Raw genomic sequence first — 15,949 nt, 5'->3', positions numbered from 1 at the left:
CGAGAGCATCGAACTCGTCGCGCATGGCTGCAAGCCAGTGCGGGTCACGAACGGCGACGCGAACGGACGAGGGCACCAGCGAGACGATCACCGGTGAAGTAGTGGCGACGAGGCCGTCGTGGTAGCGTGGGTTGGAGCGGAGCTTGCCGGTCTGCGCGCGTGTCACCATACGACGCAGAGCCGGCGGCGCCACTGGAGCTGATGGCAGCGAGGAAGAGCCGCATGGCGCCGGCTGTGCACAGGATAAAGACGAAGGCCGGGGTCGGGGAGGTGCGCACCACGGGCGTCGATCGGCAGATCGGCGGTTGCATGCTGTTGCATGCGAGGCGCGCTGGGCGAAGACGGGACGCCGCGGGATGAAGATCCGAAGGTGGAGCTTGAACGCGATGCCCGCGCGCGCAGGTCGGAGACAGCCGCGTCGCCCGCGGCTGCGTGGGTGGAGACGCACGGCTCGCGCGCTCGAGGAGACTCCTCGATCGCAGGTACCTGCAACACGGGCGGTGCAAAGGCAGGTGGCGACGGCGCGGCAGTGTGATGGGGTGGTGATGTGCCGAAGGGAAATACCGTCTCGTCGAAGTAGACGTGGTGAGAGGTAATAACACGACGCGATGAGGGATCGAAGCAACGGTACCCGCGGTGGTCGGAGGGATAACCCAGGAACACACAGGGCAGGGACCGATGATCGAGCTTGTGTTTAGCGGTGGAGGCAAGGTTTGGGTTGCACAGGCACCCGAAGACGCGAAGGAGAGAGTAGTCGGGAGGAGCACCGAGGAGGAGTTCGTGGGGGGGGGGGGGTGCATGGTGTCGTGGCACGGCACGGCCGGCGGTTGAGCAAGTAAGTGGCTGTGTTAAGGGCTTCGGCCCAAAACCGAGCGGGCATGGATGCGTGGAACAGAAGAGCACGAACACAGTCGTTGAGCGTACGCAAGGTGCGCTCGGCTTTCCCGTTTTGCTGGCTAGTGTATGGGCAAGAGAGGCGAAGGTGTGTGCCGTGGTGAGCGAGGAAGGAGCGAACGGCAGCGCTGTCGAACTCACGTCCATTATCTGTCTGTAGCGAGAGAATAGGGAGCTGAAACTGGGTTTTGACATAGGCGTAGAAGTCTAGCAAGACCGGGAGCACATCAGATTTGCGTTTAAGCGGGAAGGTCCAGACGTAATGAGTGTAGTTGTCGAGCACAACCAAGTAGAATTCATAACCTGAGATGCTTACAACGGGAGATGTCCATACATCAAGATGCAAAACATGAAAGGGAAACATGCTAGTGCTAGTAGAGTGGCTAAAAGGTAGACGGGCATGCTTGCCCATGCGACAACCGTGACACAAGTGTGGTGCAGACTTGCTGAAGCCAACAGCGAGGTGATCAGCAGTGGAGCGCAGCGAGGCGTGCCCGAGACGCTGGTGCCATAAACTGGAATCAGCAAGGCCGGCGAAGACATGGCCTGGAGGAAGCGAGGGGCGCCGGACGGGGTAGAGATCACCGTCCGAATCACAGCGGAGGATCACCACCTTGGTTCGAAGATCCTTGACAGAGAAACCAAACTTGTCAAACTCGACAGAGACTGGATTATCACGACAAATTTGACGAACAGAGAGCAGGTTTGTAATAAGAGAGGGAGAGACCAGAACATTGCGCAGCTGGACGGGCGAGGTTCCCTCAATGAGAGCACCGTCACCGACATGGGTGATGGGAAGATGAGCACCGCTGCCCATGATGATCTGAGATGGGGAGTGGAAGGGACGAAGGGACTGGAGATTACCAGGGTTCGAAGACATGTGCGCGGAGGCGCCGGAGTCGAGGTACCACTCGCCAGAGGTGCCCGACGAGGAAGGATCGGCCGTAGCGCTGTGGAGAGCCGCCTGCAGGGACTGCATGTCCCATGCCGCCAGTGGTGCGGTCGACGAGCTAGCGCCGGGCAACCCGTAGGAGGGAGGCGGGCCGTAGCCTGGAGGAGGGCCGCCAGGTGCACCATAGCCAAGAGGCGAGCCACCCGGAGCGCCGTAGCCGTAGGGCGCGGCGAACATGGCCTGCTGGTGCAGTGTGCCGGGGCGCGGCCCGAGGACGCCAGTGCCCGGGGCGCGCCATTGCATCGGCCAGGCCTGGACGAGGCCCGTCCAGGAGTTGGCGCCCGGTGTTGGGGCGGGACAGACCGGCACGCGGGGCACCGGTGGAGCAGGTGAAGCAGGCGCGCCACCGTTGCCGCGACCGCGGCGGCGGCCACGCCCGCGCCCACACGCGGTGTTGTCGTTGCCGGGAGGAGGCTGCCCCGGTGCTGGTGTTGGGGCCGGCGGAGTCGAGGGACCGCGGCCAGCCCAAAGAGCGTGGGCGGACTGCAGGCGAGACGCCTGCTCCACGCGATGTTCCTCCAAGAGGAGAAACGAGCGCACCTGAAGGAAGGACGGCAGCGGGTCCTGGGAGGTGATGTGGGGGATCACAGAGTGATACTGGCGGTTGAGACCGCGAAGGAGGTGAAAGACCTGACGGGGGTCCGTCACCGGCTGGCCGAGGTCGCGAAGCTGGTCGGCGAAGCTCTTGAGACGGGTGCAGTATTGCATCACAGTCATGTCACCCTGGACGATGGCGTGGTATTCGGCGTCGATGTAGACAGCGCGCGAAAACTGATTGTTGCGGAAGATGTCGTCGACGGCGCGCCACACGGTCAGGGCCGTGTCCTCCGGCTGCATGACGGCCTCCAGGAGCTCCGGAGAGATGGTGGAGTACAACCAATGCACGACGGTGTGATCGGCCATCTGCCACTCGGAGTCGCGGGGACGGGGAACCGCCGCGGCGTCGACGTGCGCGCCGAGGCCGAACATGCCGAGCACCGTGTCGAAGTGGCGCCTCCACTGCGAGTAGTTGCCGGCGAGCAGGTCCAGGACGACGGGGACGTGGCGGCGGATGTCGACGGTCTGGAGAACAGCGGTGGGGACGGACGGAGAGGGTGGTGCAGCGACCGGCTGGACAGCGGGCGGGGCGATGGGCACAGCCTGTTGAAGAGGCGCGGCATCGAGTACGCCGGCGGCCGCGTCGAGAATGCCAGCGGCACCGTCGACAGAGGAACGGGGAGAGAGGACGGGGTTTTCGTCCATGGCGGAAGCGGAAGCAGAACCGGGAGCCTGCGCAAAAGGGTTGAGCAGGTCCAGGGGCTCTGATACCATGTTACGGAGGAGGAAGAGAATGGACACAACACACATCGATTATGCTCGAGGCTGCGAGGTTATACAAGGTGCTGGCCGCAGCCGAGCGAGATCGTGGGTTAGCCACTAACAGGACGACGTGCAACACTACTCAAGCAAAACTGCTGCACGATCAAAGCTCTACGTATGGCATACTATACAGGAGCACATACGGTATGACTACCTAGTCTAACAGAGAGGAAGATTAGGGGGGGCAGCGGGCTTGAACCATTGGACGCGTTGGTGATGTGACGGCAATGCAATGCAAGAAACAATGCCAGGAAGGGAGAGGGTCCCACCCGAGCCCCCTCTCACTAGGGGCTGGCTTGGCTGTGCATGCCGATGCCGACCGAGACCGGCTATACTCTACTGTACTGGGGAAGGCTGGTCCGGGGGTGGCCTGAATGCCTCTGATAGGCCGTATCCATTTCCATGCCATTCCGAAATCTTTTTGGGAAGTTTGCCTGATCTAAAAAGCAGATTTTGTATTACAGTTTGACCAGCAGAAGACCCGTGCACATACATAGTAGTACATGAAGAAAATCTTGACAAGATTCTTCCCGAGTTCGGTAAAGCAGTAATCCCGAATACAGTACGTACTAGTGGATACTACTTCCTCGTATCTAAAAGGGGCAACGTATGTCCTGAAAACCAGAATCCGGTAAAATTTGAAAGTTGGCTTCCCCAGCGTTGGATGGGCAACGGTTGGCTCAGATCAGGGCAGGCCAACCCATTCACTTCTGTGCGCTTTTTTACGGCGAGACCGTGTGAAATCACCACGCTCTTGTTCGTGCCCTCTGTTCCCTTCGTCCTCCTCTTGACTGGCTGAGTTCTTGAGATTGAGTCCGTGGAGGCTGAACCATGATGTTGACACTCGACCCATACCAAAGGCTTAACATACAAGACATGTTCTCCTACCCGATCGAACAAATGTAGTACGGTACAACCAAACAAGATTTCAGAACAAATCAGTTTTATTTGGACCAAGGGAGTGGTACACCGGACACTAATGGAGGGCTTTTTTGCGAGCGGGTTGTGCAAAGTCTTGTTTCACTGGACTGGATCATCCTCTCGCTTACCACAAAACGCAGCGCAAAGCACTCTCGTTTTAGGGTCCGTGCAGAGTGCTGATCGCACAAAGCGTATAGGAAAAGTTTCCTCTCGTAGAAAAGGAGGAGGACAAGCCGAGTCCACGCCGAGCCTGGGGAGGGAGGGCAGGGGGGTTTGGTTGCTGCGCTGGGGAAAACGTTTCAGACAGGCGGCCGCTGGTCACGGTGCGCGTCTTCTCGCCCCTCGCCGCCCCTCGCCTATATAAGGGCGCGCGCACCGGAGGCTCGGACACTCCCATCACACCTCACTTGCCCAGAACTTCCCCTCCTCCCCATCGGATGCTCCTCCGCTCTCCTCTCCCACACCACTCTGCTCTCAGTTCTCCCACCGTTCCCGAGCCTCCACAGCGCAGCCGGGCGCCCATGGAAGAGTAAGTGAGCCGTGTCTGAGCTGTGCTTCGACTCTCCACTCGGTCTCTCTTTTTTTGCTGCTCCGGTGTTCTTTTTTGTGCTTTTTTTTTCACACGCGGTTCGGGGTATTATCTGCTTCTGTGTTGTGAGGGGTCTGGGGATTTGATGGTGTGAGAGGCGTCGGTCGCAGGTCGCCGGTTGATTCAGAGAGGCGTCGGTTGCCGGTTGATCGGCGAGCGGTGGATTCTGGTGCGTGGTTCTGGAGGAGACCGGAGGGGGCCAATGCTCCTCAGGAGCTTGAGTGCGCGGCAGAGGAGGTGTCAGTCTGACGGAGCAAACGCGCGCGAGATCGTCGGAGAGCAGACCGGTGTAATGTCGCCGCCGCGATTCCGGCCAGTTTCCTCTTCCCCTCGTTGGTCGCTACAGTGGCAGGCAGTGCTGGGGGTTTTGGCTTTGGGACAGTTTGTGGTGCTGGAGGAGCCTTCCTCCCAAAGGAAGCACAGAAATTGTCACAAAAAAAGGACGGAAGCAGAGCAGGGTAACGCCGACGTCGTGAATCCGGCATGGTTCTACTTGTCGTTGCAGCGGCAGTGCAGGGGCTAACGCGGTGTGCTTGAATTGGTGCTGGAGGAGGAGGAGCCAACCTCAGAAGGGCTCTGTTCAGTTCCGTTCTGTTCTTTGAAGTAGAGACTGATCTGATTCCGATGTCGTGGTGCTCTCCGGTCGAACCTGTCTGTCTCGTGGTGATCTCGTGGTGCTCTCCAGTCGAACCTGTCTGTCTCGTGGTGATCTCGTGGTGCTCCACTTCATATGGTAGACATTGCTGATTTGCGTTTGCTTGCAGTGACACAAAAATGACAGCTACAGGTTTCAGGGGGGCGTCGTGAATCAAAGTGTTTCACTACTGGAAACTGTCGATTGCATTCTGCCAATCTGAACATCTGATCATGATTGGACATGTTGTCACCAAGTGCATGTTGCTTAAATCACTGGCTCTTCAGATCAAATAATGAGCATGCTCTGCTCTAGGCGCCTCTTTCTTCAGAAACAGGGGATAAAATAGAGATCGATGATCTGTATTTGTCTCTGGATACATACGTTGAAAATAGAAATGCAGGGCAAAAGATCTGCAAACAAGTGCTAATCTATCAAATTTATCATAGTTAGCACATAACTAATTATCTTCATTCCTAGGATTTTTCTCCGAGTTTGTGAACATGACCATTCTTGACTACCCCCTCCGTCCCATAATATAATATGTTTTTGCAAGCTGTTTTAGTTTGTAAAAACGTCTTATATTATGGGACCGAGGGAGTAGTTAGCTTTAAATCTGTTTACCACTGTTAATATCCTATGACTGAACATAGAAATTCAGATAGATGTCTCTGTGTATAAATCCGTTCATATATTCCCATTTAGTTTAGTTGCTACATTGTGAATCTAAAAAACGGCAGATAGCTTTTTGTTGACACAAGTGGGGTCTCTACCATACATCATTAATTAAATTCTTTATCTGTTAGGCATCAAACGATGCTTCCAAAAATAGATTTATCTCACACGTTTCTACTTTAGGCCATTCATTGTTACTGGCAAGATAATTGGTACGATGATAAGAAACGGGGAATTGGTTCCAGAAGCAGGGATGGAGTGCCCAAACTGCAAACATCGCATTGATAATAGTGATGTAAGTACCATTAACTATTTAATATGACTGTTTCATTTACTTTTATGCCCCTCTGTTTCCAAATAGTGGTATGGTGGTCTTTTCTTCCTCTTGGTTAAAGTGTAAAATGTTGAACCCTCATGTCTTCATATTGCAGGTTTCATCACAGTGGTCAGGACTCCCTATTGGTGTTAAATTTGATTCAACGGATCTTGAACTGCTTGGACATTTAGAAGGCAAGATTGGCAGGGCAGTGTCCCATGTACTAATAGATGATTTTATTCCAACCATAGAGATGGCGGAAGGAATCTGCTATACACATCCGGAAAATCTCCCTGGTACATGATTCTTATTTTGGAATTGTTATCAGGGCTTTCTGAATTAGAAAGTTAGCTCATACTACGCAGAGTAAGTGTTCGTTAGCTAATTCATATAAGTCTGCAGGTGTCAAATTAGACGGGATCGCCAGTCATTTCTTCCACAAAATATGCAATGCCTATGATGTTGGCACGCGCAAGCGTCGCAAGATTAGGAGCAACGACTACAAAGTTTGTGATAAGAATCTCAGATGGCACAAGACTGGAAAATCCAGACATATCTTAGATAATAATGGTGACATAAAAGGGTGGAAGAAAATAATGGTTCTTAGGAAAGGAGGTGCCAAGGCAGAAAAGACTAATTGGACGATGCATCAGTATCACCTTGGGGTAGATGAAAATGAAATGTACGTATGTTGTACCAGCGGCGGAGCTTCATGGGGGCCAACCTGGGCGGTGGCCCCCCCAGCCCAAGAAAAATTCACCTAATACACGTTAGTTTTTGTGCTGGATGTTCAGTAAAAACAGGCTAAACCTCATAGTTTTGCCCCTCCTTGGCCCATTGCCCCTCCAAAGATTAGGCCCAAGCTCCGCCACTGTGTTGTACTATATCTGTGTATGTATGATGGATCTCAGAAAATTTTGTATATATGATCCTGCAGCTTGCTGATGAACATAGCTCAGCTATGTCTACTTTTGTAGTGGTAGCAGACCCCTTTTTTTGCCAACTTAGGAGCACCGCTCCAAATTTCATATCCATGAAACTGACGAACAACAGCCAGTCAGTCCCACAAAAGGGTTTGAAACTTATTAGTACTCCCTCTGTACATTAGTTAGTTACTAGGCTTTGGGTTTTCTTTACTTTTTAGGTTGCAACAATCATTCTTACTGTACACACCTTTTGAGAGGGACACGCATGAATCATGATTTATTAGAATATTCTATGTGCTTCACTCATATCTTTTGAGCTAGACAATTTTGCTCTAGTGCTTCACTTATATCTTTTTAGAGCATGGCGGTGACTTTATTTTATAGAAATTATTAAACTCTCATGCTTCACTTATATTATTTTGAGAGTCTCTAAACAACATGGTAATTTGCTTTGGTTATAAATTTAGTCTTAATATGATGGACATCCAAGAGGAGTATAATAAAAAACTTTCATATAAATTGCATTGAATACTAAGAGAAGTTTGATTCCTTATGATTGTTTTGAGATATAAAGATGGTGATATTAGAGTCATGCTAGTGAGTAATTGTGAATTGGAGAAATACTTGTGTTAAGGTTTTGAGATATAAAGATGGTGATATTTGTGATTCCACACTTTTGCTCCAAAGTAGCACCGTGATCTTCATGATAGAGAATCTCCTATGTTATCACTTTCATATGGTAGCGGGAATTTTTCATTATAGAACTTGGCTTGTATATTCCAACGATGGGCTTCCTCAAATTGCCCTATGTCTTCATGAGCAAGCAAGTTGGATGCACACCCACTTAGTTTTCTTTTGAGCTTTTGTTTATAGCTCTAGTGCATCCGTTGCATGTCAATCCCTTTTGATGGGCATCTCCATAGCCCGTTGATACGCCTAGTTGATGTGAGACTATCTCCTTCCTTTTATCTTCTCCACAATTACCATATTCTATTCCACCTATATTGTTATGTCTATGGCTCACGCTCATGTATTGCGTGAAAGTTAAAAAAGTTTAAGAACATCAAAAGTATGAAACAATTGCTTGACTTGTCATCGGGGTTGTGCATGATTTGGATATTTTGTGTGATGAATATGGAGCATAGCCAGACTATATAATTTTGTAGGGATAAACTTTCTTTGGCCATGTTATTTTGAGAAGACATAATTTTCTTGTTAGTATGCTTGAAGTATTATTGTTTTTATGTCAATATTAAACTTTTTTTTTGAATCTTATGGATCTGAATATTCATACCATCATAAAGAAAAATTACATGGATAAATATGTCAGGATACGTGTTCACTCTCACTGGAGGGGCTATTTCGTGAAGAAGCTTTAAACAGTCAATAGTTGCATCATCCACGATGTATGTAGAGTTTATAGCATGTTATGAGGCCACAGGGGCAGGCGATATGGTTAAAGAAATTTATACCCGACTTGAAAGTGGTAGATTGTATTGACAAACCACTAAAGATGTACTGTGACAACCACTAGCATGCAGTATTCTATGCTCACAACAACAAGTCGAGTAATGATGCTAAAACAATAAAGATAAAGTATTATCTTGTGAAAGATAAAATTCAGGATCACACCATAAGTCTCGAGCATATAAGGACAAAGGATATGCTTGCGGATCCGTGATACGTCTCCAACGTATCTATAATTTTTGATTGCTCCATGCTACTTTATCTACTGTTTTAGGTAATATTGGGCTTTATTATCCACTTTTATATTATTTTTGGGACTAACCTATTAACCGGAGGCCCAGCTCAGATTTGTTGTTTTATGCCTATTTCAGTGTTTCGAGGAAAAGGAATATCAGACGGAGTCAAAACGGAACAAAATCAACTGGAGAAGTTAATTTTGGAAGGAAACCAACCTGATGGGCTTGGAGTGCACGCCAGGGGAGTCCCGGGCTGCCCACGAGGGTGGAGGGCGAGCCCCCCTGGGCGTGCCCCCCTACCTCGTGAGCAACCCGGAGGTCCACCGACGTACTCCCAGAACAAAAGATAGATCGGGAGTTCCGCCGCCGCAAGCCTCTGTAGCCACCAAAAACCAATCGGGACCCTGTTCCGGCACCCTGCCGGAGGGGGATCCCATCACCGGAGGCCATCTTCATCATCCCGGCGCTATCCATGACAAGGAGGGAGTAGTTCACCCTCAGGGCTGAGGGTATGTACCAGTAGCTATGTGTTTGATCTCTCTCTCTTTCTCTCTCTCTCATGTTCTCTCTCTTGTTCCTCTATGGCACGATCTTGATGTATCCCGACCTTTGCTATTGTAGTTGAATCTTATGATGTTTCTCCCCTCTACTCTCTTGTGATGAATTGAGTTTTCCCTTTGAAGTTATCTTATCGGATTGAGTCTTTTATGAACACTTGATGTATGTCTTGCGTGGGATAACCATGGTGACAATAGGTTATTCTATTGATCCACTTGATGTATGTTTTGGTGATCAACTTGCGGGTTTCGTGACACTTGGGAACCTATGCATAGGGGTTGGCACACGTTCTTGACTCTCCGGTAGTAGCTTTGGGGCACTCTTTGAAGTACTTTTATGTTGGTTGGATGAATCTGAGATTGTGTGATGCATATCGTATAATCATGCCCACGGATACTTGAGGTGACAATGGAGTATCTAGGTGACATTAGCGTTTTGGTTGATTTGTGTCTTAAGGTGTTATTCTAGTACTTAGATCGATCCAAAAGAATAGCTTTGTGGTGGTTTCGTACCCGACCATAATCTCTACGTTTGTTCTCCGCTATTAGTGGCTTTGGAGTGACTCTTTGTTGCATGTTGAGGGCTTGTCATATGTTCTATCTGAAGGAAATATGCCCTAGAGGCAATAACAAAGTTATTATTTATTTCCTTATTTCATGATAAATGTTTATTATTCATGCTAGAATTGTATTAACCGGAAACATAATACATGTGTGAATACATAGACAAACATAGTGTCACTAGTATGCCTCTACTTGACTAGCTCGTTGAATCAAAGATGGTTAAGTTTCCTAGCCATGGACAAAAGAGTTGTCATTTGATTCATGGGATCACATCATTAGGAGAATGATGTGATTGACATGACCCATTCCGTTAGCCTAACACTTGATCGTTTAGTATGTTGCTATTGCTTTCTTCATGACTTATACATGTTCCTGTAACTATGATAATTATGCAACTCCCGTTTACCGGAGGAACACTTTGGGTACTACCAAATGTCACAACGTAACTGGGTGATTATAAAGGAGTACTACAGGTGTCTCCGAAGGTACATGTTGAGTTGGCGTATTTCGAGATTAGGTTTTGTCACTCCGATTGTCGAAGAGGTATCTCTGGGCCCTCTCAGTAATGCACATCACTATAAGCCTTGCAAGCAATGTGACCAATAAGTTGGTTACGGGATGATGCATTACGTAACGAGTAAAGAGACTTGCCGGTAACGAGATTGAACTAGGTATTGGATACCGACGATCAAATCTCGGGCAAGTAACATACCGATGACAAAGGGAACAACGTATGTTGTTATGCGGTTTGACCGATAAAGATCTTCGTAGAATATGTAGGAGCCAATATGGGCATCCAGGTTCCGCTATTGGTTATTGACCAAGAATAGTTCTAGGTCATGTCTACATAGTTCTCGAACCCGTAGGGTCCGCACGCTTAACGTTACGATGACAGTTATATTATGAGTTTATGAGTTTTGATGTACCGAAGGAGTTCGGAGTCCCGGATGAGATCGGGGTCATGACGAGGAGTCTCGAAATGGTCGAGACATAAAGATCGATATATTGGACGACTATATTCGGAGTTCGGAAAGGTTCCGAGTGATTCGGGTATTTTTCGGAGTACCGAGTAGTTACGGGAGAAGCAATGGGCCTTGATGGGCTTTAGTGGGAAGAGGAGAAAGGGCCAAGGGGCTGCTGCGCCCCCCCTCCCCTGTAGTCCGAATTGGACTAGGGAAAAGGGGGCCGGCCACCTTTCCTTCTCCTCCACTTCCTTCTCCCTTCCTCCCCTCTTGGTGGACTCCTACTAGGACTTGGAGTCCTACTGGACTCCACATCCTGGCGCGCCCCTCCTGGCCGGCCGCACCTCCCCCCTCCCTCCTTTATATACGGGGGCAGGGGGGCACCTCTAGGCACAACAACACAAGTTGATCTATGGATCGTTCCTTAGCCGTGTGCGGTGCCCCCCTCCACCATATTCCACCTCGGTCATATCGTTGCGGAGTTTAGGCGAAGCCCTGCGAGTTGTGAGCGATATAAGTCATACTGCTTACCAGCATGTCATACTTTGGTTCGGCGGTATTGTGAGATGAAGCGGCCCGGACCGACATTACGCGTACACTTATGCGAGACTGATTTCACCGCTACGAGCACTCGTTGCTTAAAGGTGACCGGCGGGTGTCTGTCTCTCTCACTTTAGCTGAATCGAGTATGGCTACGCCCGGTCCTTGCGAAGGTTAAAACAGCACCAACTTGACAAACTATCGTTGTGGTTTTTAATGCGTAGGTAAGAACGGTTATTGCTAAGCCCGTAGCAGCCACGTAAAACTTGCAACAACAAAGTAGAGGATGTCTAACTTGTTTTTGCAGGGCATGTTGTGATGTGATATGGTCAAGACGTGATGCTCTATTTTATTGTATGAGATGATCATGTTTTGTAACCGAAGTTATCGGCAACTGGCAGGAGCCATATGGTTGTCGCTTTATTGTATGAAATGCAAACGCCCTGTAATAGCTTTACTTTATCACTAAGCGGTAGCGGTAGTCGTAGAAGCAATAGATGGCGTAACGACAACGATGCTACGATGGAGATCAAGGTGTCGCGCCGGTGACGATGGTGATCACGACGGTGCTTCGAAGATGGATATCACAAGCACAAGATGATGATGGCCATATCATATCACTTATATTGATTGCATGTGATGTTTATCCTTTATGCATCTTATCTTGCTTTGATTGACGGTAGCATTTTAAGATGATCTCTCACTAAAATTATCAAGAAGTGTTCTCCCTGAGTATGCACCGTTGCCAAAGTTCGTCGTGCCCAGACACCACGTGACGATCGGGTGTGATAAGCTCTACGTCCATCTACAACGGGTGCAAGACAGTTTTGCACACGCGGAATACTCAGGTTAAACTTGACGAGCCTAGCATATGCAGATATGGCCTCAGAGCACGGAGACCGAAAGGTCGAGCGTGAATCATATAGTAGATATGATCAACATAGTGATGTTCACCATTGAAAACTACTCCATCTCACGTGATGATCGGTTATGGTTTAGTTGATTTGGATCACGTGATCACTTAGAGGATTAGAGGGATGTCCATCTAAGTGGGAGTTCTTAAGTAATATGATTAATTGAACTTTAATTTATCATGAACTTAGTCCTGGTAGTATTTTGCAAATTATGTTGTTGATCAATAGCTTGCGTTGTTGCTTTCATATATTTATTTTGATATGTCCTAGAGAAAATTGTGTTGAAAGATGTTAGTAGCAATGATGCGGATTGGATCCGTGATCTGAGGTTTATCCTCATTGCTGCACAGAAGAATTATGTCCTTAATGCACCGCTAGGTGACAGACCTATTGCAGGAGCAGACGCAGACGTTATGAACGTTTGGCTAGCTCAATATGATGACTACTTGATAGTTTAGTGCACCATGCTTAACGGCTTAGAATCGGGACTTCAAAGATGTTTTGAACGTCATGGACCATATGAGATGTTCCAGGAATTGAAGTTAATATTTCAAGCAAATACCCGAGTTGAGAGATATGAAGTCTCCAACAAGTTCTATAGCTAAAAAGATGGAGGAGAATCGCTCAACTAGTAAGCATGTGCTCAGATTGTCTGGGTACTTCAATCACTTGAATCAAGTGGGAGTTAATCTTCCAGATAAGATAGTGATTGACAGAATTCTCTAGTCACCATCACTAAGTTACTAGAACTTCGTGATGAACTATAGTATGCAAGGGATGACGAAAACAATTCCCGAGCTCTTCGTGATGTTGAAATTAACGAAGGTAGAAATCAAGAAAGAGCATCAAGTGTTGATGATTGACAAGACCACTAGTTTCAAGAAAAGGGCAAAGGGAAAGAAAGGGAACTTCAAGTAGAATGACAAGCAAGTTGTCACTCCCACGAAGAAGCCCAAAGCTGAACCAAAGCCTGAAACTGAGTGCTTACACTGCAAAGGAAATGGTCACTGGAAGCGGAAATGCCCTGAATATTTGGTGGATAAGAAGGATGGCAAAGTGAACAAGGGTATATTTGATATACAGGTTATTGATGTGTGCCTTACTAGTGTTTATAGTAGCTCCTGAGTATTTGATACTTGTTCTGTTGCTAAGATTAGTAACTCGAAACAGGAGTTACAGAATAAACAGAGACTAGTTGAAGGGGAAGTGACGATGAGTGTTGGAAGTAGTTCCAAGATTGATATGATCATCATCGCACACTCCCTATACTTTCGGGATTAGTGTTAAACCTAAATAAATGTTATTTGGCATTTGCGTTGAGCATGAACATGATTTGGTTGTGTTTATTGCGATACGATTATTCATTTAAAGTTAGAGAATAGTTGTTATTCTGTTTACATGAATAAGACCTTCAATGGTTATACACCCAATGAAAATAGTTTGTTGGATCTCGATTATAGTGATACACATATTCATAATATTATGCCAAAAGATGCAAAGTTAATAATGATAGTGCAACTTATTTGTGGCACTGCCGTTTGGGTCATATCGGTGTAAAGCGCATGAAGAAACTCCATAAAGATGGATTTTCCGAATCACTTGGTTATGAATCATTTGATGCTTGCGAACCGTGCCTTTTGGGCAAGATGACTAAAACTCCGTTCTCCGGAACAATGGAACAAGCTACTGACTTATTGGAAATAATACATACCGATGTATGCGATCCAATGAGTGTTGATGCTCGTGGCAAGTATCATTATTTTCTGACCTTCACAAAATGATTTGAGCAGATATGGGTATATCTACTTGATGAAACATAAGTCTGAAATAATTGAAAAGTTCAAAGAATTTCAGAGTGAAGTGGAAAAATCATCGTAACAAGAAAATAAAGTTTCTACGATCTGATCGCGGAGACGAATATTTGAGTTACGAGTTTGGTCTTCAATTAAAACAATGTGGAATAGTTTCATAGCTCACGCCACCTGGAACACCAGAACGTTATGGTGTGTCCGAACGTCGTAACCGCACTTTATTGGATATGGTGCGATCTATGATGTCTCTTATCGGTTTTACCACTATCGTTTTGGGGTTGTGCATTAGAGACAGCTGCATTCACGTTTAAAAAGGGCACCATCTAAATCCGTTGAGACGCCACCGTATGAACTATGGTTTAGCAGTAAACATAAGCTGTCGTTTCTTAAAGTTTGGAGTTGCGATGCTTATATGAAAAAGGTTTTCAACCTGATAAGCTCGAACCCAAATCGGAGAAGTGCGTCTTCATAGAATACCCAAAGGAAACTGTTGGGTACACCTTCTATCACAGATCCGAAGGCAAAACATTCGTTGCTAAGAATGGATTCTTTCTAGAGAAGGAGTTTCTCTTGAAAGAAGTGAGTGGGAGGAAAGTAGAACTTGATGAGGTAACTGTACCTGCTCCCTCATTTGAAAGTAGTTCATCATAGAAATCTGTTCCTGTGACTACTACACCAATTAGTGAGGAAGTTAATGATGATGATCATGAAACTTCAGATTAAGTTACTACAGAATCTCATAGGTCTTACAGAGTAAGATCCGCACCAGAGTGGTACGGTAATCCTGTTCTGGAAGTTATGTTACTAGACCATGACGAACCTACGAACTATGAAGAAGCGATGGTGAGCCCAGATTCCGTAAAATGGCTTGAGGCCATGAGATCTGAGATAAGATCCATGTATGAAAACAAAGTATGGACTTTGATTGACTTGCTCGATGATCAGCAAGCCATGTTAAATAAATGGATCTTCAAGAGGAAGACGGACACTGATAGTAGTGTTACTATCTACTAAGCTCGACTTGTTGCAAAAGGTTTTCGACAAGTTCAAGGTGTTGAATACAATGAGATTTTCTCACTCGTATCGATGCTTAAGTCTGTCTGAATCATGTTAGCAATTGCCACATCTCATGAAATCTGGCAAATGGATGTCAAAACTGCATTCCCTAATGGATTTATTAAAGAAGAGTTGTATATGATGCAACCAGAAAGTTTTTGTCAATCCTAAAGATGCTAACAAAGTGTGCAAGCTCTAGCAATCCATCAATGGACTGGTGCAAGCATCTCGGAGTTGGAATATACGCTTTGATGAGTTGATCAAAGCATATGGTTTTATACAGACTTTTGAAGAAGCATGTATTTACAAGAAAGTGAGTGAGAGCTCTATAGCATTTCTAATATTATATGTGGATGACATATTGTTAATTGGAAATGATATGGAAATTCTGGATAGCATGAAAGGATACTTGAATAAGAGTTTTTCAAAGCAAGACCTCGGTGAAGCTGCTTACACATTGAGCATCAAGATCTATATAGATAGATCAAGACGCTTGATAAGATTTTTCAATGAGTACATATCTTGATAAATTTTTGAAATAGTTCAAAATGGAACAGTCAAAGAAGGATTTCTTGC

At 47.2% G+C, this 15,949-nt stretch overlaps 1 protein-coding gene across 1 annotated transcript; it reads left to right on the top strand.

The window, feature by feature from the left end:
- The first annotated feature begins 4,533 nt into the window (after positions 1-4,533).
- LOC123045757 (SUPPRESSOR OF GAMMA RESPONSE 1) lies at positions 4,534-7,264 on the top strand. Its single transcript, XM_044468930.1, has 4 exons — positions 4,534-4,655; positions 6,208-6,319; positions 6,456-6,636; positions 6,743-7,264. Exons 1-4 carry the CDS (start codon positions 4,564-4,566, stop codon positions 7,102-7,104), a joined length of 747 nt encoding a protein of 248 aa, XP_044324865.1. The 5' UTR covers positions 4,534-4,563; the 3' UTR covers positions 7,105-7,264.
- Positions 7,265-15,949: the final 8,685 nt, after the last annotated feature.

The sequence above is a fragment of the Triticum aestivum genome, chromosome 2B (genome assembly GCF_018294505.1).
Source record: "Triticum aestivum cultivar Chinese Spring chromosome 2B, IWGSC CS RefSeq v2.1, whole genome shotgun sequence".
Lineage (NCBI taxonomy): Eukaryota > Viridiplantae > Streptophyta > Magnoliopsida > Poales > Poaceae > Triticum > Triticum aestivum.
The sequence above is the reverse complement of the archived record's forward strand: the minus strand, read 5'-3'. Positions and strand labels throughout refer to the sequence as shown.

Coding starts and splice junctions, on each gene's coding strand:
- LOC123045757 (XM_044468930.1), top strand. CDS start 4,564: ATGCTCCTCCGCTCTCCTCTCCCACACCACTCTGCTCTCAGTTCTCCC. Junction 4,656..6,207: donor AGCCGGGCGCCCATGGAAGA/GTAAGTGAGCCG, acceptor TTTCTACTTTAG/GCCATTCATTGTTACTGGCA. Junction 6,320..6,455: donor ATCGCATTGATAATAGTGAT/GTAAGTACCATT, acceptor TTCATATTGCAG/GTTTCATCACAGTGGTCAGG.